Source organism: Coregonus clupeaformis, chromosome 11, assembly GCF_020615455.1.
Source record: "Coregonus clupeaformis isolate EN_2021a chromosome 11, ASM2061545v1, whole genome shotgun sequence".
In the NCBI taxonomy this organism is placed as follows: domain Eukaryota; kingdom Metazoa; phylum Chordata; class Actinopteri; order Salmoniformes; family Salmonidae; genus Coregonus; species Coregonus clupeaformis.
The window spans coordinates 28,644,484-28,668,483 of record NC_059202.1 but is presented as its reverse complement, the minus strand read 5'-3'; the positions used below and the strand labels follow the sequence as shown (position 1 = coordinate 28,668,483).

General features: G+C 45.6%; 1 protein-coding gene across 2 annotated transcripts in view; it reads left to right on the top strand.

Annotated features, from left to right (window-relative positions):
* Nucleotides 1–24,000, top strand: part of LOC121537621 (tyrosine-protein kinase RYK) — a 146,339-nt gene that overhangs the window by 72,152 nt on the left and 50,187 nt on the right. Inside the window, exons 5-8 of one of the 2 annotated variants that reach the window (XM_041845205.2) lie at nucleotides 1,093–1,155; nucleotides 4,307–4,445; nucleotides 8,564–8,664; nucleotides 17,056–17,145. In XM_041845205.2, coding sequence (XP_041701139.1) covers nucleotides 1,093–1,155; nucleotides 4,307–4,445; nucleotides 8,564–8,664; nucleotides 17,056–17,145 — 393 coding nt within the window. The remainder of the gene's footprint in view (nucleotides 1–1,092; nucleotides 1,156–4,306; nucleotides 4,446–8,563; nucleotides 8,665–17,055; nucleotides 17,146–24,000) is intronic. The other variant, XM_041845206.2, reaches the window with a different exon arrangement.

The following is a 24,000-nucleotide window of genomic DNA, read 5'->3' as shown; positions in this document are numbered from 1 at the left end:
ACCAGATCATCAGCAAACAGAAGACATTTGACTTCAGATTCTAGTAGGGTGAGGCCGGGTGCTGCAGACTGTTCTAGTGCCCTCGCCAATTCGTTGATATATATGTTGAAGAGGGTGGGGCTTAAACTGCATCCCTGTCTCACCCCACGGCCCTGTGGAAAGAAATGTGTGTGTTTTTTGCCAATTTTAACCGCACACTTGTTGTTTGTGTACATCGATTTTATAATGTCGTATGTTTTTCCCCCAACCCCACTTTCCATCTATTTGTATAGCAGACCCTCATGCCAAATTGAGTCAAAAGCTTTTTTGAAATCAACAAAGCATGAGAAGACTTTGCCTTTGTTTTGGTTTGTTTGTTTGTCAATTAGGGTGTGCAGGGTGAATACGTGGTCTGTCGTACGGTAATTTGGTAAAAAGCCAATTTGACATTTGCTCAGTACATTGTTTTCACTGAGGAAATGAACTAGTCTGCAGTTAATGATAATGCAGAGGATTTTCCCAAGGTTGCTGTTGACGCATATGCCACGGTAGTTATTGGGGTCAAATTTGTCTCCACTTTTGTGGATTGGAGTGATCAGTCCTTGGTTCCAAATATTGGGGAAGATGCCAGAGCTAAGGATGATGTTAAAGAGTTTAAGTATAGCTAATTGAAATTTGTGGTCTGTATATTTTATCATTTCATTGAGGATACCATCAACACCACAGGACTTTTTGGGTCTCTCTCTCCATCCATCCATCCATCCATCCATATACCACGTGGTAAAATGGTGGTTGAAATGTGGGGTGTCTGACCAGTGCTGTTAAGCAGCTGGCTTGGGTTGTACTAACTTTGTTTCTCACAAAATACATCTCTAAAGTAGTACCCTCTCCAAGTTCTATCGCATCTTGGCCCCAAAAGTGGGATTGCGACATGCTCAGTTTGTCTGAACCATTGGTGAATTATCATGGCTGGTGCCTTGTAGACAGGTCTGTCTGACAGCTATGTTACCTCTCCATCATGTTTACTGATGGTATCTAGAAGGACAGCATTTCCACAGGCTGGTTTTTGATTTGTTTCCTGTCTAACTCTTCTCTCCTGTGTGTCTTTAACAGGAATAGATCCTGATGCGAAGATTCCTCCCGTCTTCAACAACAAGACCATTCAGCGGCCAGAGAGTAAGTAGGCCTATCCATATCACCACATCATATCCTGTCTCCTAAACCAGCTCCATATCACCACATCATATCCTGTCTCCTAAACCAGCTCCACATCACCACATCATATCCTGTCTCCTAAACCAGCTCCATATCACCACATCATATCCTGTCTCCTAAACCAGCTCCACATCACCACATCATATCCTGTCTCCTAAACCAGCTCCATATCACCACATCATATCCTGTCTCCTAAACCAGCTCCATATCACCACATCATATCCTGTCTCCTAAACCAGCTCCATATCACCACATCATATCCTGTCTCCTAAACCAGCTCCATATCACCACATCATATCCTGTCTCCTAAACCAGCTCCATATCACCACATCATATCCTGTCTCCTAAACCAGCTCCACATCACCACATCATATCCTGGAGAGGGGTGGAGTGGAGAGGAGAGGGGTAGAGTGGAGAGGAGAGGAGGAGAGGAGGACAGGGGTAGTGTGGAGAGGGGTAGAGTGGAGAGGAGAGGGGTAGAGTGGAGTGGAGTGGAGTGGAGAGGGGCAGAGGGGTAGAGTGGAGAGGAGTGGAGAGGGGCGGAGTGGAGAGGAGAGGGGTAGAGTGGAGAGGAGAGGGGCGGAGTGGAGAGGGGCGGAGAGGAGAGGGGGTGGAGGGTGGAGAGGAGAGGGGTGGGTGGAGGAGAGGGGCGGAGTGGAGAGGAGAGGGGTGGAGTGGAGTGGAGAGGGGTGGGGAGGAGGAGTGGAGAGGAGTGGAGTGGAGAGGAGAGGGGTAGAGTGGAGAGGAGAGGGGTAGAGTGGAGAGGAGAGGGGCGGAGTGGAGAGGGGCAGAGTGGAGAGGAGAGGGGTGGAGTGGAGTGGAGTGGAGAGGGGCAGAGTGGAGAGGAGAGGGGTGGAGTGGAGTGGCGTGGAGAGGGGCAGAGGGGTAAGTGGAGTGGGGTGGAGTGGAGTGGAGAGGAGTGGAGTGGAGAGGGGTGGAGTGGAGTGGAGTGGAGAGGGGTGGAGTGGAGAGGGGTGGAGAGGGGTAGAGTGGAGTGGAGAGGGGTAGAGTGGAGTGGAGAGGGGTAGAGTGGAGTGGAGAGGAGAGGGGTAGAGTGGAGAGGGGTGGAGTGGAGTGGAGAGGGGTAGAGTGGAGAGGGGTAGAGTGGAGAGGGGTGGAGTGGAGAGGGGTGGAGTGGAGAGGGGTAGAGTGGAGAGGGGTAGAGTGGAGAGGGGTAGAGTGGAGAGGGGTAGAGTGGAGAGGGGGTGGAGTGGAGAGGGGTGGAGTGGAGTGGAGAGTGGGTAGAGTGGAGAGTGGTAGAGTGGAGAGTGGTAGAGTGGAGAGTGGTAGAGTGGAGAGGGGTGGAGTGGAGAGGGGTGGAGTGGAGAGGGGTGGAGTGGAGAGGGGTGGAGTGGAGAGGGTGGAGGGGTGGAGAGGGGTAGAGTGGAGAGTGGTAGAGTGGAGAGGGGTGGAGTGGAGTGGAGAGGGGTAGAGTGGAGAGTGGTAGAGTGGAGTGGAGAGGGGTAGAGTGGAGAGGGGTAGAGTGGAGAGGGGTAGAGTGGAGGGGAGGGGCGGAGTGGAGTGGAGAGGGGTGGAGTGGAGTGGAGAGGGGTGGAGTGGAGTGGAGAGGGGTGGAGTGGAGGGAGAGGGGTAGAGTGGAGAGGGGTAGAGTGGAGAGGGGTAGAGTGGAGAGGGTGGAGTAGGGGGTAGAGTGGAGTGGAGAGGGGTAGAGTGGAGAGGGGTGGAGTGGAGAGGGGTGAGTGGGGGAGGAGTGGAGAGGGGTAGAGTGGAGTGGAGAGGGGTAGAGGGAGGGAGAGGGAGTGGAGAGGAGAGGGGTGGAGAGGGGGTGGAGAGGAGTGGAGAGGGGTAGAGTGGAGAGGGGTAGAGTAGAGTGGAGAGGGGTAGAGTGGAGTGGAGAGGAGTGGAGAGGGGGTGGAGTGGAGGGAGAGGGTGGAGTGGAGAGGGGTGGAGTGGAGTGGATAGGGGTGGAGGGAGAGTGGAGTGGAGAGGGGTAGAGTGGAGTGGAGAGGGGTAGAGTGGAGTGGAGAGGGGTTGAGTGGAGAGGGGTAGAGTGGAGTGGAGAGGAGTGGAGAGGGGTAGAGTGGAGTGGAGAGGGGTGGAGTGGAGTGGAGAGGGGTGGAGTGGAGTGGATAGGGGTGGAGTGGAGAGGAGTGGGGTGGAGTGGAGAGGGGTAGAGTGGAGTGGAGAGGGGTAGAGTGGAGTGGAGAGGGAGTGGAGAGGGAGAGTGGAGTGGAGAGGGGTAGAGTGGAGTGGAGAGGGGTGGAGTGGAGTGGAGTGGAGAGGGGTAGAGTGGAGTGGAGAGGGGTAGAGTGGAGTGGATAGGGGTTGAGTGGAGTGGAGAGGGGTAGAGTGGAGTGGAGAGGAGTGGAGAGGAGAGCAGTGGAGTGGAGAGGGGTGGAGTGGAGAGGGGTAGAGTGGAGTGGATAGGGGTAGAGTGGAGTGGAGAGGAGAGCAGTGGAGTGGATAGGGGTTGAGTGGAGTGGAGAGGGGTAGAGTGGAGTGGAGAGCAGTGGAGTGGAGAGGGGTGGAGTGGAGTGGAGAGGAGAGCAGTGGAGTGGAGAGGGGTAGAGTGGAGTGGAGAGGGGTAGAGTGGAGTGGAGAGGGGAGAGCGATAGGGAGGGAGGGGATAGGGGTGAGGGAGGGAGAGGGGTAGAGTGGAGTGGAGAGGGGTAGAGTGGAGTGGAGAGGGGTAGAGTGGAGTGGATAGGGGTTGAGTGGAGTGGAGAGGAGTGGAGTGGATAGGGGTTGAGTGGAGTGGAGAGGGGTAGAGTGGAGTGGAGAGGGGTAGAGTGGAGTGGAGAGGGGTTGAGTGGAGAGGAGAGGGGTGGAGAGGGGTAGAGTGGAGTGGATAGGGGTTGAGTGGAGAGGAGTGGACAGGAAAGGCAAGTGATAGGAGAAGCTTTTAACCGGCACAAAGATAAAAGCTTTCAGACAGACACTGGGTGTGAGGAGAGGCTTTTACAGGTACCCTGAGGGGAGCGCTTTCAGAAAGACAGAGCCTGGATCAAAGCCTCTTGTATTTTAGGACTCCATTAATGGATGGAGTCTGCTTGTCTGTCTGTCACTCATATCTCCCTTTACCTTACTCCCAGTCCCACTCCTTCTATGTTTTCAATAGATGATTTGATCTGTGACGTCTTCCCTCCGACAGATGGAGTGTCCATTCCCACCACTTCCACCAGGGTGTTCTACATCAGCGTCGGGGTCTGCTGCGCTGTCATCTTCCTGGTAGCCATTGTTCTGGCTGTTATGCATCTACACAGCATGAAGAGAGTAGAGCTGGACGACAGGTTCGTACTGGGGTTCTGAATGAATCGCTCAAGGGGATCAATTAAAGGTGATTTTAGCTTTTTTACAACCAAATCTCAATTTTTTTTTTATAGAGATGGCATGTTATAGAACGGTCCAGACATTCTTTTTGATTTCACTTGTTTATGAGAAACTTACCCCAACCAGCGATTTTTAAATACCTCATCCTCTTTGTGCATTACAGGAGCTCCGAAAACATGAACAAAAGCTTTTTTTTTTTAAACACCCAAATATGTCCTTTTTAGAAACTGAAAAATGATGCAGCTCTTTAGATGTTGTACACATGAAATTGTCATTCCGAACTTTATCCACAACGTTATATTCCATTTTGTTTGCGACTCGAACGATACCTCTCCTTCCATTCTAGCAAAACACGATGTATGCAAATGAATGTAACCCAGTTAACTGTGGAAGCTGTTTCCTACATCAGAGTCTGCAGTAACGTAGTCTAGGTCTGTGACGGTTATGGAATTTAGGATGATGGTTATTGGTCAGCGAAATTACAGCCGTCACCTTAATAACCGTTCGAATAGCAATATATAACAAAAAATAATAATAAGATATATACAGTGAGGGAAAAAAGTATTTGATCCCCTGCTGATTTTGTACGTTTGCCCACTGACAAAGAAATGATCAGTCTATAATTTTAATGGTATGTTTATTTGAACAGTGAGAGACAGAATAACAACAAGAAAATTCAGAAAAACGCATGTCAAAAATGTTATATATTGATTTGCATTTTAATGAGGGAAATAAGTATTTGACCCCCTCTCAATCAGAAAGATTTCTGGCTCCCAGGTGTCTTTTATACAGGTAACGAGCTGAGATTAGGAGCACACTCTTAAAGGGAGTGCTCCTAATCTCAGTTTGTTACCTGTATAAAAGACACCTGTCCACAGAAGCAATCAATCAATCAGATACCAAACTCTCCACCATGGCCAAGACCAAAGAGCTCTCCAAGGATGTCAGGGACAAGATTGTAGACCTACACAAGGCTGGAATGGGCTACAAGACCATCGCCAAGCAGCTTGGTGAGAAGGTGACAACAGTTGGTGCGATTATTCGCAAATGGAAGAAACACAAAATAACTGTCAATCTCCCTCGGCCTGGGGCTCCATGCAAGATCTCACCTCGTTGAGTTGCAATGATCATGAGAACGGTGAGGAATCAGCCCAGAACTACACGGGAGGATCTTGTCAATGATCTCAAGGCAGCTGGGACCATAGTCACCAAGAAAACAATTGGTAACACACTACGCCGTGAAGGACTGAAATCCTGCAGCGCCCGCAAGCTCCCCCTGCTCAAGAAAGCACATATACAAGCCCGTCTGAAGTTTGCCAATGAACATCTGAATGATTCAGAGGAGAACTGAGTGAAAGTGTTGTGGTTAGATGAGACCAATATCGAGCTCTTTGGCATCAACTCAACTCGCCGTGTTTGGAGGAGGAGGAATGCTGCCTATGACCCCAAGAACACCATCCCCACCGTCAAACATGGAGGTGGAAACATTATGCTTTGGGGGTGTTTTTCTGCTAAGGGGACAGGACAACTTCACCGCATCAAAGGGATGATGGACGGGGCCATGTACCGTCAAATCTTGGGTGAGAACCTCCTTCCCTCAGCCAGGGCATTGAAAATGGGTCGTGGACGGGTATTCCAGCATGACAATGACCCAAAACACACGGCCAAGGCAACAAAGGAGTGGCTCAAGAAGAAGCACATTAAGGTCCAGGAGTGGCCTTGCCAGTCTCCAGACCTTAATCCCATAGAAAATCTGTGGAGGGAGCTGAAGGTTCGAGTTGCCAAATGTCAGCCTCGAAACCTTTAATGACTTGGAGAAGATCTGCAAAGAGGAGTGGGACAAAATCCCTCCTGAGATGTGTGCAAACCTGGTGGCCAACTACAAGAAACGTCTGACCTCTGTGATTGCCAACAAGGGTTTTGCCACCAAGTACTAAGTCATGTTTTGCAAAGGGGTCAAATACTTATTTCCCTCATTAAAATGCAAATCAATGCGTTTTTCTGGATTTTTTTGTTGTAATTCTGTTTCTCACTGTTCAAATAAACCTACCATTAAAATTATAGACTGATCATGTCTTTGTCAGTGGGCAAACGTACAAAATCAGCAGGGGATCAAATACTTTTTTTCCCTCACTGTGTGTATATATATATATATATATATATACACTGCTCAAAAAAATAAAGGGAACACTTAAACAACACAATGTAACTCCAAGTCAATCACACTTCTGTGAAATCAAACTGTCCACTTAGGAAGCAACACTGATTGACAATACATTTCACATGCTGTTGTGCAAATGGAATAGACAACAGGTGGAAATTATAGGCAATTAGCAAGACACCCCCAATAAAGGACTGGTTTAGCAGGTGGTGACCACAGACCACTTCTCAGTTCCTATGCTTCCTGGCTGATGTTTTGGTCACTTTTAATGCTGGCGGTGCTTTCACTCTAGTGGTAGCATGAGACGGAGTCTACAACCCACACAAGTGGCTCAGGTAGTGCAGCTCATCCAGGATGGCACATCAATGCGAGCTGTGGCAAGAAGGTTTGCTGTGTCTGTCAGCGTAGTGTCCAGAGCATGGAGGCGCTACCAGGAGACAGGCCAGTACATCAGGAGACGTGGAGGAGGCCGTAGGAGGGCAACAAACCAGCAGCAGGACTGCTACCTCCGCCTTTGTGCAAGGAGGAGCAGGAGGAGCACTGCCAGAGCCCTGCAAAATGACCTCCAGCAGGCCACAAATGTGCATGTGTCTGCTCAAACGGTCAGAAACAGACTCCATGAGGGTGGTATGAGGGCCCGACGTCCACAGGTGGGGGTTGTGCTTACAGCCCAACACCGTGCAGGACGTTTGGCATTTGCCAGAGAACACCAAGATTGGCAAATTCGCCACTGGTGCCCTGTGCTCTTCACAGATGAAAGCAGGTTCACACTGAGCACATGTGACAGAGTCTGGAGATGCCGTGGAGAACGTTCTGCTGCCTGCAAAATTCTCCAGCATGACCGGTTTGGCGGTGGGTCAGTCATGGTGTGGGGCACTATAACTTTTAAATGTCTCAAGAGCATAGCACATCTGTCTTACCTTATCATAACCCTACATATAAGGTTGCATTACTGTTTATTAACAGGAACACAAACCATGTATAGCTTCAAAATATTTTCAAAAGCTGTCAACTACCTTGTCCATTTCCCCATCTCAGTAGGCTTATGTATTAGACCTGGTCAAATGTAGGGTTAAGGAGCGGTTTCGAAGACGGGAGGCCTGAGTGAAAATGTTTGGGAACCCCTGAGTTGGAGGACTCATCTAGGGATATAGCCTATTTTAGCATGGACATTGCCATAGATGACTTCCACCATTTTTAAATTAGTCAATTGGGTGGGGCGCTATCAGACAATGATCAGAGCATTGTCTCCTCCTTCTAATTGGGTGCTATGGTTTTTAAATGGCTGTAAGCTGTCACTGCCATCTAGTGGCCGCAATTAATGAATGACACAAAATATTTGGTTCAGAACTCCAGCACTGAAGGTGGTGGTAAATCACCAATATTAGCTTTACACTTTTTTCAAACACAAAAGAAGAAGAAAAAATGGACTTATTCCAAACTGGAGATGACCTCAATGGCGCTGCCTGTGATTTGACGCCATAATACAAAGATGAGTTGTCTAACTACGTCTATGGTCAGGAAAGAACAGGGTTCTCCAGGGCGATGTCAATAGGAGCAGAGCAGGTGTTTAGGTGGCCAATAGGAACAGAGCAGGTGTTTAGGTGGCCAATAGGAGCAGAGCAGGTGTGTTTACTTTTATAATGGTGTTAGTGAATTGTGTTGGAGGCCAATAGCAGCAGAGCAGGTGTTTACTTTATAATAATGGTAGTGAAGTGTGTTGGAGGCCAATAGGAACAGAGCAGGTGTTTAGGTGGCCAATAGGAGCAGAGCAGGTGTTTAGGTGGCCAATAGGAGCAGAGCAGGTGTTTACTTTATAATGGTGTTAGTGAAGTGGAAGCTGTTGCTGTCTTCCTCTCCCCTCCTTCCTTGCTTTCGTCATAAGTTCTCATCCCTCTCTCCTCTTCTCTCTTCCAGTGTTTCAGACAGCGGTAGTTCCCAGGGTCTGTCCCAGCCGTCCACCCAGACTACCCAGTACCTGAGAGCTGACACACCCAACAACGCCACCCCTGTCACCAGTAAGACACACACACACACCAGCCCAGCTACGTACATGTCCACACACACACACACACACACAGAGAAAGAAAGATCCTTCCCATCTGCACACAGAAAATAAAAGCAAGCTATCAATACCATCTTATAGTATCCAGTAACATCTTATAGTATCCAATAACATCTTATAGTATCGAATAACATCTTATAATATCCAATAACATCTTATAATATCCAATAACATCTTATAGCATCCAATAACATCTTATAGTATTCAATAACAGCAAGCTATCCAATAACATCTTATAGTATTCAATAACATCTTATAATATCCAATAACATCTTATAGTATCCAATAACATCTTATAGTATTCAATAACATCTTATAGTATCCAATAACATCTTATAGTATTCAATAACAGCAAGCTATCCAATAACATCTTATAGTATTCAATAACAGCAAGCTATCCAATAACATCTTATAGTATCCAATAACATCTTATAGTATCCAATAACATCTTATAGTTTTCAATAACAGCAAGCTATCCAATAACATCTTATAGTATCCAATAACATCTTATAGTATTCAATAACAGCAAGCTATCCAATAACATCTTATAGTATCCAATAACATCTTATAGTATTCAATAACATCTTATAGTATTCAATAACATCTTATAGTATCCAATAACATCTTATAGCATCCAATAACATCTTATAGTATTCAATAACAGCAAGCTATCCAATAACATCTTATAGTATTCAATAACATCTTATAGTATCCAATAACATCTTATAATATCCAATAACATCTTATAGCATCCAATAACATCTTATAGTATTCAATAACAGCAAGCTATCCAATAACATCTTATAGTATTCAATAACATCTTATAGTATCCAATAACATCTTATAATATCCAATAACATCTTATAGTATCCAATAACATCTTATAGTATTCAATAACAGCAAGCTATCCAATAACATCTTATAGTATTCAATAACAGCAAGCTATCCAATAACATCTTATAGTATTCAATAACATCTTATAGTATTCAATAACAGCAAGCTATCCAATAACATCTTATAGTATTCAATAACAGCAAGCTATCCAATAACATCTTATAGTATCCAATAACATCTTATAGCATCCAATAACATCTTATAGTATTCAATAACAGCAAGCTATCCAATAACATCTTATAGTATTCAATAACATCTTATAGTATCCAATAACATCTTATAGTATTCAATAACAGCAAGCTATCCAATAACATCTTATAGTATTCAATAACAGCAAGCTATCCAATAACATCTTATAGTATCCAATAACATCTTATAGTACTCAATAACATCTTATAGTTTTCAATAACAGCAAGCTATCCAATAACATCTTATAGTATCCAATAACATCTTATAGTATTCAATAACAGCAAGCTATCCAATAACATCTTATAGTATCCAATAACATCTTATAGTATTCAATAACATCTTATAGTATTCAATAACATCTTATAGTATCCAATAACATCTTATAGTATTCAATAACATCTTATAGTGTCCAATAACATCTTATAGTATTGGCTGTTAACTCCTTGATAATTCCCCAGTAAGTCTCTTTGTACTTTCTTGCATTACTTATGTTTGTTTGTTAATGTATTTATGCTATAGGTTGATGGTCACAAACAAGTGAATAATCGTCACATTAGTGATAGGATCTAACACAATGTTGGTACAGATAAGATTAGAACTGTCTTTGTGTTGTGATGCGGACATATTAGGTGTGGACATATTAGGTGTGGACATATTAGGTGCGGATATTAGGTGTGGATATTAGGTGTGGACATATTAGGTGTGGACATATTAGGTGTGGACATATTAGGTGCGGATATTAGGTGTGGATATTAGGTGTGGACATATTAGGTGTGGACATATTAGGTGTGGACATATTAGGTGTGGACATATTAGGTGTGGACATATTAGGTGTGGACATATTAGGTGCGGACATATTAGGTGTGGATATATTAGGTGTGGACATATTATGTGTGGACATATTAGGTGTGGACATATTAGGTGTGGACATATTAGGTGTGGACATATTAGGTGTGGACATATTAGGTGCGGACATATTAGGTGCGGACATATTAGGTGTGGACATATTAGGTGTGGACATATTAGGTGTGGACATATTAGGTGTGGACATATTAGGTGCGGACATATTAGGTGTGGACATATTAGGTGCGGACATATTAGGTGCGGATATTAGGTGTGGACATATTAGGTGTGGACATATTAGGTGTGGACATATTAGGTGTGGACATATTAGGTGTGGACATATTAGGTGTGGACATATTAGGTGTGGACATATTAGGTGCGGACATATTAGGTGCGGACATATTAGGTGCGGACATATTAGGTGCGGACATATTAGGTGCGGACATATTAGGTGCGGACATATTAGGTGCGGACATATTAGGTGCGGATATTAGGTGTGGACATATTAGGTGTGGACATATTAGGTGTGGACATATTAGGTGCGGACATATTAGGTGCGGACATATTAGGTGCGGACATATTAGGTGCGGACATATTAGGTGCGGGACATATTCGGGTGCGGACATATTAGGTGCGGACATATTAGGGTGCGGACATATTAGGTGCGGACATATTAGGTGCGGACATATTAGGTGCGGACATATTAGGTGCGGACATATTAGGTGCGGACATATTAGGTGCGGACATATTAGGTGCGGACATATTAGGTGCGGACATATTAGGTGCGGACATATTAGGTGCGGACATATTAGGTGCGGACATATTAGGTGTGGATATACAGTTGAATTTGGAAGTTTATATACACTTAGGGTGAAGTCATTAAAACTTGTTTTTCATCCACTTCTCAAATTTCTTGTTAACAAACTATAGTTTTGGCCAGTCGGTTAGGACATCTACATTGTGCATGACACAAGTAATTTTTCCAACAATTGTTTACAGACAGATTATTTCACTTATAATTCACTGTATCACAATTCCAGTGGGTCAGAAATGTACATACACTAAGTTGACTGTGCCTTTAAACAGCTTGGAAAATTCCAGGAAATTATGTCATGGCTTTAGAAGCTTCTGATAGGCTAATTGACATCATTTGAGTCAATTGGAGGTGTACCTGTGGACGTATTTCAAGGCCTACCTTCAAACTCAGTGCCTCTTTGCTTGACATCATGGGAAAATCAAAAGAAATCAGCCAAGACCTCAGAAAATAAATTGTAGCCCTCCACAAGTCTGGTTCATCCTTGGGAGCAATTTCCAAACGCCTGAAGGTACCACGTTCATCTGTACAAACAATAGTACACAAGTATAAACACCATGGGACCACGCAGCCGTAATACCGCTCAGGAAGGAGACACGTTCTGTCTCCTAGAGATTAACGTACTTTGGTGCGAAAAGTGCAAATCAATCCCAGAACAACAGCAAAGGACCTTGTGAAGATGCTGGAGGAAACAGGTACAAAAGTATCTATATCCACAGTAAAACGAGTCCTATATCGACAACCTGAAAGGCCGCTCAGCAAAGAAGAAGCCACTGCTCCAAAACCGCCATAAAAAAGCCAGACTATGGTTTGCAACTGCACATGGGGACAAAGATCGTACTTTTTGGAGAAATGTCCTCTGGTCTGATGAAACAAAAATAGAACTGTTTGGCCATAATGACCATCGTTATGTTTGGAGGAAAAAGGGGAAAGCTTGCAAGCCGAAGAACACCATCCCAACCGTGAAGCACGGGGGTGGCAGCATCATGCTGTGGGGGTGCTTTGCTGCAGGAGGGACTGGTGCACTTCACAAAATAGATGGCATTATGAGGAAGGAAAAAGGAAGGAAAATTATGTGGATATATTGAAGCAACATCTCAAGACATCAGTCAGGAAGTTAAAGCTTGGTTGCAAATGGGTCTTCCAAATGGACAATGACCCCAAGCATACTTCCAACGTTGTGGCAAAATGGCTTAAGGACAACAAAGTCAAGGTATTGGACTGGCCATCACAAAGCCCTGACCTCAATCCTATAGAACATTTGTGGGCAGAACTGAAAAAGCGTGTGCGAGCAAGGAGGCCTACAAACCTGACTCAGGTTGGAGAAATGTGCTCTTCACGGATGAATCCCGGTTTCAACTGTACCGGGCAGATAGCGTTGTGTGGGCGGGCGGTTTGCTGATGTCAACGTTGTGAATAGAGTGCCCAATGGTGGCGGTAGGGTTATGGTATGGGCAGGCATAAGCTACGGACAACGAACACAATTACATTTTATCTATGGCAATTTGAACGCACAGAGATACCATGATGAGATCCTGAGGCCAATTGTTGTGCCATTCATCTGCCACCATCACCTCATGTTTCAGCATGATAATGCACGGCCCCATGTCACAAGGATCTGTACACAGTTCCTTGAAGCTGAAAATGTCCTAGTTCTTCCATAGCCTGCATACTCACCAGACATGTCACCCATTGAGCATGTTTGGGATGCTCTGGATCGGTAAAGTCTACACCTGTTGTATTCGGCGCATGTGACACATAAACATTTACATTTACATTTTAGTCATTTAGCAGACGCTCTTATCCAGAGCGACTTACAGTTAGTGAGTGCATACATTCTTTTATTTTTTTTTATTTTTTTTTATTCATTTTTTTTTTTATATATATATATATTTTTTTTCATACTGCCCCCCCGTGGGAATCGAACCCACAACCCTGGCGTTGCAAACGCCATGCTCTACCAACTGAGCTTCATCCCTGCCGGCCATTCCCTCCCCTACCCTGGACGACGCTGTGCCAATTGTGCGCCGCCCCATGGGTCTCCCGGTCGCGGCCGGCTACGACAGAGCCTGGATTCGAACCAGGATCTCTAGTGGCACAGCTAGCACTGCGATGCAGTGCCTTAGACCACTGCGCCACTCGGGAGATAAAATGTGATTTGAGAGCGGACGCAAGGAATCAATTAGTTATTTTACAAGTTAGACTCCAGTAGGGGTCAGTGTAATGATTTTAGTCAGACAGTATAACGGCAGCTCTAACTCCAAAAACAATGACACTGCCACTTTGTATTTTCCTGCCTGGTAGAGAGAGCTGATCCAGGGTACTGGTGGTAGAGAGAGCTGATCCAGGGTACTGGTGGCAGAGAGAGCTGATCCAGGGTACTGGTGGTAGAGAGAGCTGATCCAGGGTACTGGTGGTAGAGAGAGCTGATCCAGGGTACTGGTGGTAGAGAGAGCTGATCCAGGGTACTGGTGGGTAGAGAGAGCTGATCCAGGGTACTGGTGGTAGAGAGAGCTGATCCAGGGTACTGGTGGTAGAGAGAGCTGATCCAGGGTACTGGTGGGTAGAGAGAGCTGATCCAGGGTACTGGTGGTAGAGAGAGCTGATCCAGGGTACTGGTGGTAGAGAGAGCTGATCCAGGGTACTGGTGGTAGAGAGAGCTGATCCAGGGTACTGGTGGTAGAGAGAGCTGATCCAGGGTACTGGTGGTAGAGAGAGCTGATCCAGGGTACTGGTGGTAGAGAGAGCTGATCCAGGGTACTGGTGGTAGAGAGAGCTGATCCAGGGTACTGGTTGTAGAGAGAGCTGATCCAGGGTACTGGTGGTAGAGAGAGCTGATCCAGGGTACTGGTGGTAGAGAGAGCTGATCCAGGGTACTGGTGGTAGAGAGAGCTGATCCAGGGTACTGGTGGTAGAGAGAGCTGATCCAGGGTACTGGTGGGTAGAGAGAGCTGATCCAGGGTACTGGTGGTAGAGAGAGCTGATCCAGGGTACTGGTGGTAGAGAGAGCTGATCCAGGGTACTGGTGGGTAGAGAGCTGATCCAGGGTACTGGTGGTAGAGAGAGCTGATCCAGGGTACTGGTGGTAGAGAGAGCTGATCCAGGGTACTGGTGGTAGAGAGAGCTGATCCAGGGTACTGGTGGTAGAGAGAGCTGATCCAGGGTGTTGGTGGTAGAGAGAGCTGATCCAGGGTACTGGTGGTAGAGAGAGCTGATCCAGGGTACTGGTGGGTAGAGAGAGCTGATCCAGGGTACTGGTGGTAGAGAGAGCTGATCCAGGGTACTGGTGGTAGAGAGAGCTGATCCAGGGTACTGGTGGTAGAGAGAGCTGATCCAGGGTACTGGTGGTAGAGAGAGCTGATCCAGGGTACTGGTGGTAGAGAGAGCTGATCCAGGGTACTGGTGGTAGAGAGAGCTGATCCAGGGTACTGGTGGTAGAGAGAGCTGATCCAGGGTACTGGTGGTAGAGAGAGCTGATCCAGGGTACTGGTGGTAGAGAGAGCTGATCCAGGGTACTGGTGGTAGAGAGAGCTGATCCAGGGTACTGGTGGTAGAGAGAGCTGATCCAGGGTACTGGTGGTAGAGAGAGCTGATCCAGGGTACTGGTGGGTAGAGAGAGCTGATCCAGGGTACTGGTGGTAGAGAGAGCTGATCCAGGGTACTGGTGGTAGAGAGAGCTGATCCAGGGTACTGGTGGGTAGAGAGAGCTGATCCAGGGTACTGGTGGTAGAGAGAGCTGATCCAGGGTACTGGTGGTAGAGAGAGCTGATCCAGGGTACTGGTGGTAGAGAGAGCTGATCCAGGGTACTGGTGGTAGAGAGAGCTGATCCAGGGTACTGGTGGTAGAGAGAGCTGATCCAGGGTACTGGTGGTAGAGAGAGCTGATCCAGGGTACTGGTGGTAGAGAGAGCTGATCCAGGGTACTGGTTGTAGAGAGAGCTGATCCAGGGTACTGGTGGTAGAGAGAGCTGATCCAGGGTACTGGTGGTAGAGAGAGCTGATCCAGGGTACTGGTGGTAGAGAGAGCTGATCCAGGGTACTGGTGGTAGAGAGAGCTGATCCAGGGTACTGGTGGGTAGAGAGAGCTGATCCAGGGTACTGGTGGTAGAGAGAGCTGATCCAGGGTACTGGTGGTAGAGAGAGCTGATCCAGGGTACTGGTGGGTAGAGAGAGCTGATCCAGGGTACTGGTGGTAGAGAGAGCTGATCCAGGGTACTGGTGGTAGAGAGAGCTGATCCAGGGTACTGGTGGTAGAGAGAGCTGATCCAGGGTACTGGTGGTAGAGAGAGCTGATCCAGGGTGTTGGTGGTAGAGAGAGCTGATCCAGGGTACTGGTGGTAGAGAGAGCTGATCCAGGGTACTGGTGGGTAGAGAGAGCTGATCCAGGGTACTGGTGGTAGAGAGAGCTGATCCAGGGTACTGGTGGTAGAGAGAGCTGATCCAGGGTACTGGTGGTAGAGAGAGCTGATCCAGGGTACTGGTGGTAGAGAGAGCTGATCCAGGGTACTGGTGGTAGAGAGAGCTGATCCAGGGTACTGGTGGTAGAGAGAGCTGATCCAGGGTACTGGTGGGTAGAGAGAGCTGATCCAGTGTACTGGTGGTAGAGAGAGCTGATCCAGGGTACTGGTGGGTAAATGTATTGTCCAAGTAGAAGAGCTGAGAAGCAGAAGGTTGTTCTACAGAAGAGCCTTGGACTTGAGAGCTGACCGTGTCACATTTCAATACAAATTGGGGATGAACGATAAGCCTTAACTGCTTCAAAAGTTTATAAGCATTTTTGTTTGGATTGAGTATTCTATCACCATTATGTTTCACTTTATTCCATACATGTCTATCCATACCACCATGTCAATTCATTCTATTAGACCAGGGGTGTCAAACTCATTCCATGGAGGGCCTAGTGTCTGCAGGTTTTACTTTTTCCCTTTCAATTAAGACCTAGACAACCAGGTGAGGGGAGTTCTTTATTAATAAGTACAAGGGAGGAGCAAAAACCTGCAGATACTGGTCCATCTGCGGAATGAGTGTGACAGGGGTATTAGACGGTCTGACACAGTGGTGTTGACGTGTCTGTTAGGTGGATGGACACTGTGGCCATCTAGTGGCAGTGTCCTCCTACTACACATCATTGTGCTTTTCTGGCTGCTCATCACTATTGTGGTTGCTGCTTTAATGATACCATCCACCACCAGCCATTTACCGAACCCTTAATCACCTCAATCTCTCTCTCTCTCTCTCTCTCTCTCTCCAACCCTCCCTCCCTCTCTCTCTCACCCTCCTTCCCTCTCCCTCCCTCTCTCTCACCCTCCGTCCGTCTCCCTCTCTCACTCTCACCAACCCTCTCTCACCCTCCCTCCCTCCCCCTCTCTCTCTCTCACCCTCTCCCTCTCCCCCTCTCTCTCTCTCACCCTCCCCCTCTCTCTCTCTCTCTCTCACCCTCCCCTCTCTCTCTCTCTCTCTCTCTCTCACCCTCCCCCTCTCTCACCCTCCCTCTCTCTCTCTCTCTCCCCCTCTCTCTCTCCCCCTCTCTCTCTCTCACCCTCCCCCTCTCCCCCTCTCCAACCCTTCCTCTCTTCCTCCATTCCCCTGTCCTCTCACCATCAGACAATCACCCTGGCACTGCACCCATTCTCCAGCTTGCTGCCGCCACCTTCCCAAACCCCATCCATGGTGCCCCCATCCATGAAACCAAAAGTAAGTCCACATGTGGTCCATTCCAGTCTTACCTGTGGCCCACCAGTTAACCTCTACTAACCACCTCACTCATTCATTCATCCCCATGTTTAACTGTTTGTTGTGATTTCATCTACTCACTGTGTACACCTACTTATATTATATTTGCATTGTCCCCCCCTTTACGCTGCTGCTACTCTGTTTATTATCTATGCATAGTCACTTTAACTCAACCCACATGTAAACTACCAGTCAAACGTTTGGACACACCTACTCATTCAAGGGTTTTTCTTTATTTTGACTATTTTTTACATTGTAGAATAATAATGAAGACATTAAAACTATGAAATAACACATATGGAATCATGTAGTAACCAAAAAGGTGTTAAAAAAATCAAAATATATTTTATATTTGAGATTCTTCAAATAGCCACCCTTTGCCTTGATGACAGCTTTGTACACTCTTGGCATTCTCTCAACCAGCTTCACCTGGAATGCTTTTCCAACAGTCCTGAAAGAGTTCCCACATATGCTGAGCACTTGTTGGTGGCTTTTCCTTCACTCTGCGGTCCGACTCATCCCAAACCATCTCAATTGGGTTGAGGTCGGGGGATTGTGGAGGCCAGGTCATCTGATGCAGCACTCCATCACTCTCGTTCTTGGTCAAATAGCCCTTACACAGCCTGGAGGTGTGTTGGGTCATTGTCCTGTTGAAAAACAAATGATAGTCCCACTAAGCCCAAACCAGATGGGATGGCGTATTGCTGCAGAATGCTGTGGTAGCCATGCTGGTTAAGTGTGCCTTGAATTCTAAATAAATCACAGACAGTGTCACTAGCAAAGCACCCCCACACCATAACACCTCCTCCTCCATGCTTTACGGTGGGAAATACACATGCAGAGATCATCCGTTCACCCACACCGCGTCTCACAAAGACACGGCGGTTGGAACCAGAAATTTCCAATTTGAACTCCATACCAAAGGACAAATTTCCACCGGTCTAATGTCCATTGCTCGTGTTTCTTGGCCCAAGCAAGTCTCTTCTTCTTATTGGTGTCCTTTAGTAGTGGTTTCGTTGCAGCAATTTGACAATGAAGGCCTGATTCACACAGTCTCCTCTGAACAGTTGATGTTGAGATGTCTGTTACTTGAACTCTGTGATGCATTTATTTGGGCTGCAATTTCTGAGGCTGGTAACTCTAATGAACTTATCCTCTGCAGTAGAGGTAACTCTGGGTCTTCCATTCCTGTGGCGATCCTCATGAGAGCCAGTTTCATCATAGCGCTTGATGGTTTTTGCGACTGCACTTGAAGAAACTTTCAAAGTTCTTGAAATGTTCTATATTGACTGACCTTCATGTCATAAAGTAATGATGGACTGTCATTTCTCTTAGCTTATTTGAGCTGTTCTTGCCATAATATGGACTTGGACTTTTACCAAATAGGGCTATCTTCTGTATACACCCCTTACCTTGTCACAACACAACTGATTGGCTCAAAAGCATTAAGAAGGAAATAAATAACACATTAACTTTGTAGAAGGCATACCTGATAATTGAAATGCATTCCAGGTGACTACCTCATGAAGCTGGTTGAGAGAATGCCAAGAGTGTGCAAAGCTGTCATCAAGGCAAAGGGTGGCTATTTGAAGAATTTCAAATATAAAATAACACTTTTTTGGTTACTACATGATTCCATATGTGTTATTTCATAGTTTTGATGTCTTCACTATTATTCTACAATGTAGAAAATAGTAAAAATAAAGCCTTGAATGAGTGGGTGTTCTAAAACTTTTGACCGGTAGTGTACATACAGTGAGGGAAAAAAGTATTTGATCCCCTGCTGATTTTGTATGTTTGCCCACTGACAAAGACATGATCAGTCTATAATTTTAATGGTAGGTTTATTTGAACAGTGAGAGACAGAATAACAACAAAAGAGTCCAGAAAAACGCATGTCAAAAATGTTATAAATTGATTTGCATTTTAATGAGGGAAATAAGTATTTGACCCCCTCTCAATCAGAAAGATTTCTGGCTCCCAGGTGTCTTTTATACAGGTAACAAGCTGAGATTAGGAGCACTCCACAGAACATTAAAAACATTTTTTAAAGAAGCAATCAATCAATCAGATTCCAAACTCTCCACCATGGCCAAGACCAAAGAGCTCTCCAAGGATGTTAGGGACAAGATTGTAGACCTACACAAGGCTGGAATGGGCTACAAGACCATCGCCAAGCAGCTTGGTGAGAAGGTGACAACAGTTGGTGTGATTATTCGCAAATGGAAGAAACACAAAAGAACTGTCAATCTCCCTCAGCCTGGGGCTCCATGCAAGATCTCACCTTGTGGAGTTGCAATGATCATGAGAACGGTGAGGAATCAGCCCAGAACTACACCGGAGGATCTTGTCAGTGATCTCAAGGCAGCTGGGACCATAGTCACCAAGAAAACAATTGGTAACACACTGCCGTGAAGGACTGAAATCCTGCAGCGCCCGCAAGGTCCTCCTGCTCAAGAAAGCACATATACAGGGTCGTCTGAAGTTTGCCAATGAACATCTGAATGATTCAGAGGAGAACTGGGTGAAAGTGTTGTGGTCAGATGAGACCAAAATCGAGCTCTTTGGCATCAACTCAACTCACCATGTTTGGAGGAGGAGGAATGCTGCCTATGACCCCAAGAACACCATCCCCACCGTCAAACATGGAGGTGGAAACATTATGCTTTGGGGGTGTTTTTCTGCTAAGGGGAAAGGACAACTTCACTGCATCAAAGGGACGATGGACGGGGCCATGTACCATCAAATCTTGGTTGAGAACCTCCTTCCCTCAGCCAGGGCATTGAAAATGGGTCGTGGATGGGTATTCCAGCATGACAATGACCCAAAACACACGGCCAAGGCAACAAAGGAGTGGCTCAAGAAGAAGCACATGAAGGTCCTGGAGTGGCCTAGCCAGTCTCCAGACCTTAATCCCATAGAAAATCTGTGGAGGGAGCTGAAGGTTCGAGTTGCCAAACGTCAGCCTCGAAACCTTAATGACTTGGAGAAGATCTGCAAAGAGGAGTGGAACAAAATCCCTCCTGAGATGTGTACAAACCTGGTGGCCAACTACAAGAACCGTCTGACCTCTGTGATTGCCAACAAGGGTTTTGCCACCAAGTACTCAGTCATGTTTTGCAGAGGGGTCAAATACTTATTTCCCTCATTAAAATGCAAATCAATTTATAACATTTTTGACATGCGTTTTTCAGGATTTTTTTGTTGTTATTCTGTCTCTCACTGTTCAAATAAACCTACCATTAAAATTATAGACTGATAATTTCTTTGTCAAAATCAGCAGGGGGTCAAATACTTTTTTCCCCTCACTGTATTACCTCAATTACCTGGACTAACCTGTGCCCCCGCACATTGACTCTGTACCGGTACCCCCTGTATATAGCCTCCCTACTGTTATTACACATTGACTCTGTACCGGTACCCCCTGTATATAGCCTCCCTACTGTTATTACACATTGACTCTGTACCGGTACCCCCTGTATATAGCCTCCCTACTGTTATTACACATTGACTCTGTACCGGTACCCCCTGTATATAGCCTCCCTACTGTTATTACACATTGACTCTGTACGGTACCCCCTGTATATAGCCTCTCTACTGTTATTTCACATTGACTCTGTACCGGTACCCCCTGTATATAGCCTCCCTACTGTTATTACACATTGACTCTGTACCGGTACCCCCTGTATATAGCCTCCCTACTGTTATTACACATTGACTCTGTACCGGTACCCCCTGTATATAGCCTCTCTACTGTTATTTCACATTGACTCTGTACCGGTACCCCCTGTATATAGCCTCTCTACTGTTATTACACATTGACTCTGTACGGTAGCCCCCTGTATATAGCCTCTCTACTGTTATTACACATTGACTCTGTACAGTCCCCCTGTATATAGCCTCTCTACTGTTATTACACATTGACTCTGTACCGGTACCCCTGTATATAGCCTCTCTACTGTTATTACACAAAAAAAATTGACTCTGTACAGGTACCCCCTGTATATAGCCTCCCTACTGTTATTTCACATTGACTCTGCACCGGTACCCCCCTGTATATAGCCTCCCTACTGTTATTTCACATTGACTCTGCACCGGTACCCCCCTGTATATAGCCTCTCTACTGTTATTACACATTGACTCTGTACCGGTACCCCCTGTATATAGCCTCTCTACTGTTATTACACATTGACTCTGTACCGGTACCCCCTGTATATAGCCTCCCTACTGTTATTTCACATTGACTCTGCACGGTACCCCCTGTATATAGCCTCCCTACTGTTATTTCACATTGACTCTGTACCGGTACCCCCTGTATATAGCCTCTCTACTGTTATTACACATTGACTCTGTACAGGGTACCCCCTGTATATATAGCCTCCCTACTGTTATTTCACATTGACTCTGCACCGGTACCCCCTGTATATAGCCTCCCTACTGTTATTTCACATTGACTCTGCACCGGTACCCCCTGTATATAGCCTCCCTACTGTTATTACACATTGACTCTGTACCGGTACCCCTGTATATAGCCTCCCTACTGTTATTTCACATTGACTCTGTACAGGTACCCCCTGTATATAGCCTCCCTACTGTTATTTCACATTGACTCTGCACCGGTACCCCCCTGTATATAGCCTCCCTACTGTTATATCACATTGACTCTGCACCGGTACCCCCCTGTATATAGCCTCTCTACTGTTATTACACATTGACTCTGTACCGGTACCCCCTGTATATAGCCTCTCTACTGTTATTACACATTGACTCTGTACCGGTACCCCCTGTATATAGCCTCCCTACTGTTATTTCACATTGACTCTGTACCGGTACCCCCTGTATATAGCCTCCCTACTGTTATTTCACATTGACTCTGTACCGGTACCCCCTGTATATAGCCTCTCTACTGTTATTACACATTGACTCTGTACCGGTACCCCCTGTATATATAGCCTCCCTACTGTTATTTCACATTGACTCTGCACCGGTACCCCCCTGTATATAGCCTCCCTACTGTTATTTCACATTGACTCTGCACCGGTACCCCCTGTATATAGCCTCCTACTGTTATTACACATTGACTCTGTACCGGTACCCCCTGTATATAGCCTCCCTACTGTTATTTCACATTGACTCTGCACGTACCCCCTGTATATAGCCTCCCTACTGTTATTTCCCATTGACTCTGTACCGGGTACCCCCTGTATATAGCCTCCCTACTGTTATTACACATTGACTCTGCACCGGTACCCCCTGTATATAGCCTCCCTACTGTTATTTCCCATTGACTCTGTACCGGTACCCCCTGTATATAGCCTCCCTACTGTTATTACACATTGACTCTGTACCGGTACCCCCTGTATATAGCCTCCCTACTGTTATTTCCCATTGACTCTGTACCGGTACCCCCTGTATATAGCCTCTCTACTGTTATTACACATTGACTCTGTACCGGTACCCCCTGTATATATAGCCTCTCTACTGTTATTTTACTGCTACTCTTTAATTATTTGTTATTATTCTGTTTTTCTTCTTGTTGATTTTTACTTATCTATTTTTAACTTAACACTTATTTTTCTTAAAACTGCATTGTTGGTTAAGGGCTTGTCAGTAAGCATTTCACTGGAAGGTCTACACCTGTTGTATTCGGCGCATGTGACAAATAACATTTGATTTGATTTGATTCTACAGTAACTAAGGGAACTGTGTAGCTAGGACATCCACATGACCATTGCTGGTATTGGCTGCATACAGTCATTTCACTAACAGTGTTTAGCTTGGCTCCCTCTGGTACATGTCTTTCATTTAATAAATCTTGCAGTGCAGTTTCTCACATGCCACACACACACACACACACACACACACACACACACACACACACACACAGGTGTTCAAGGTTTAGTGCAGTTTAGTGTTGTTCTCTGTTTTCCCACTAGGTGGCAGCAACAACCTTTAATACTAAAGCCATACTGACTGACTGACTGTAGAAATATCACACTGTCCACTCACAGGAACACCTATATCTCAGAATACATGACAGAAAATATGCTACTGATGGTTTTCTCTATTTATATTATAATAATAATACATTTAATTTGTTTAGTGCTTTTCATTAGTTATCTCAAAAATCTATTGATGAATAATAATAAAATAAATAAAAATATATATAAATACACAATAAAACAATATACATTTAGAATCAAGGCAGGTAAAGTAGCAGTAGTGGGCGGTGCTAAATACATTTTAGATCGGGACTAGGACTATGGAAAAGACTGTGTGTAGCAGTGGGTTTTAAAGTTCAGAGTGATGGAGCAACTCTCAGATGGTCTGAGATGCATCCAGTCAGCCTTTTGTCTTTGACTCTCTTTTGATTATCTGATTTCTATTGTAGTCGGTTACTGTCCGATTTCTATTATAGTCGGTTACTGTCTGATTTCTATTGTAGTCGGTTACTGTCTGATTTCTATTGTAGTCTGTTACTGTCTGATTTCTATTGTAGTCGGTTACTGTCTGATTTCTATTATAGTCTGTTACTGTCTGATTTCTATTATAGTCGGTTACTGTCTGATTTCTATTGTAGGCTGTTACTGTCTGATTTCTATTATAGTCTGTTACTGTCTGATTTCTATTATAGTCGGTTACTGTCTGATTTCTATTATAGTCGGTTACTGTCTGATTTCTATTATAGTCGGTTACTGTCTGATTTCTATTATAGTCTGTTACTGTCTGATTTCTATTATAGTCTGTTACTGTCTGATTTCTATTATAGTCGGTTACTGTCTGATTTCTATTGTAGGCTGTTACTGTCTGATTTCT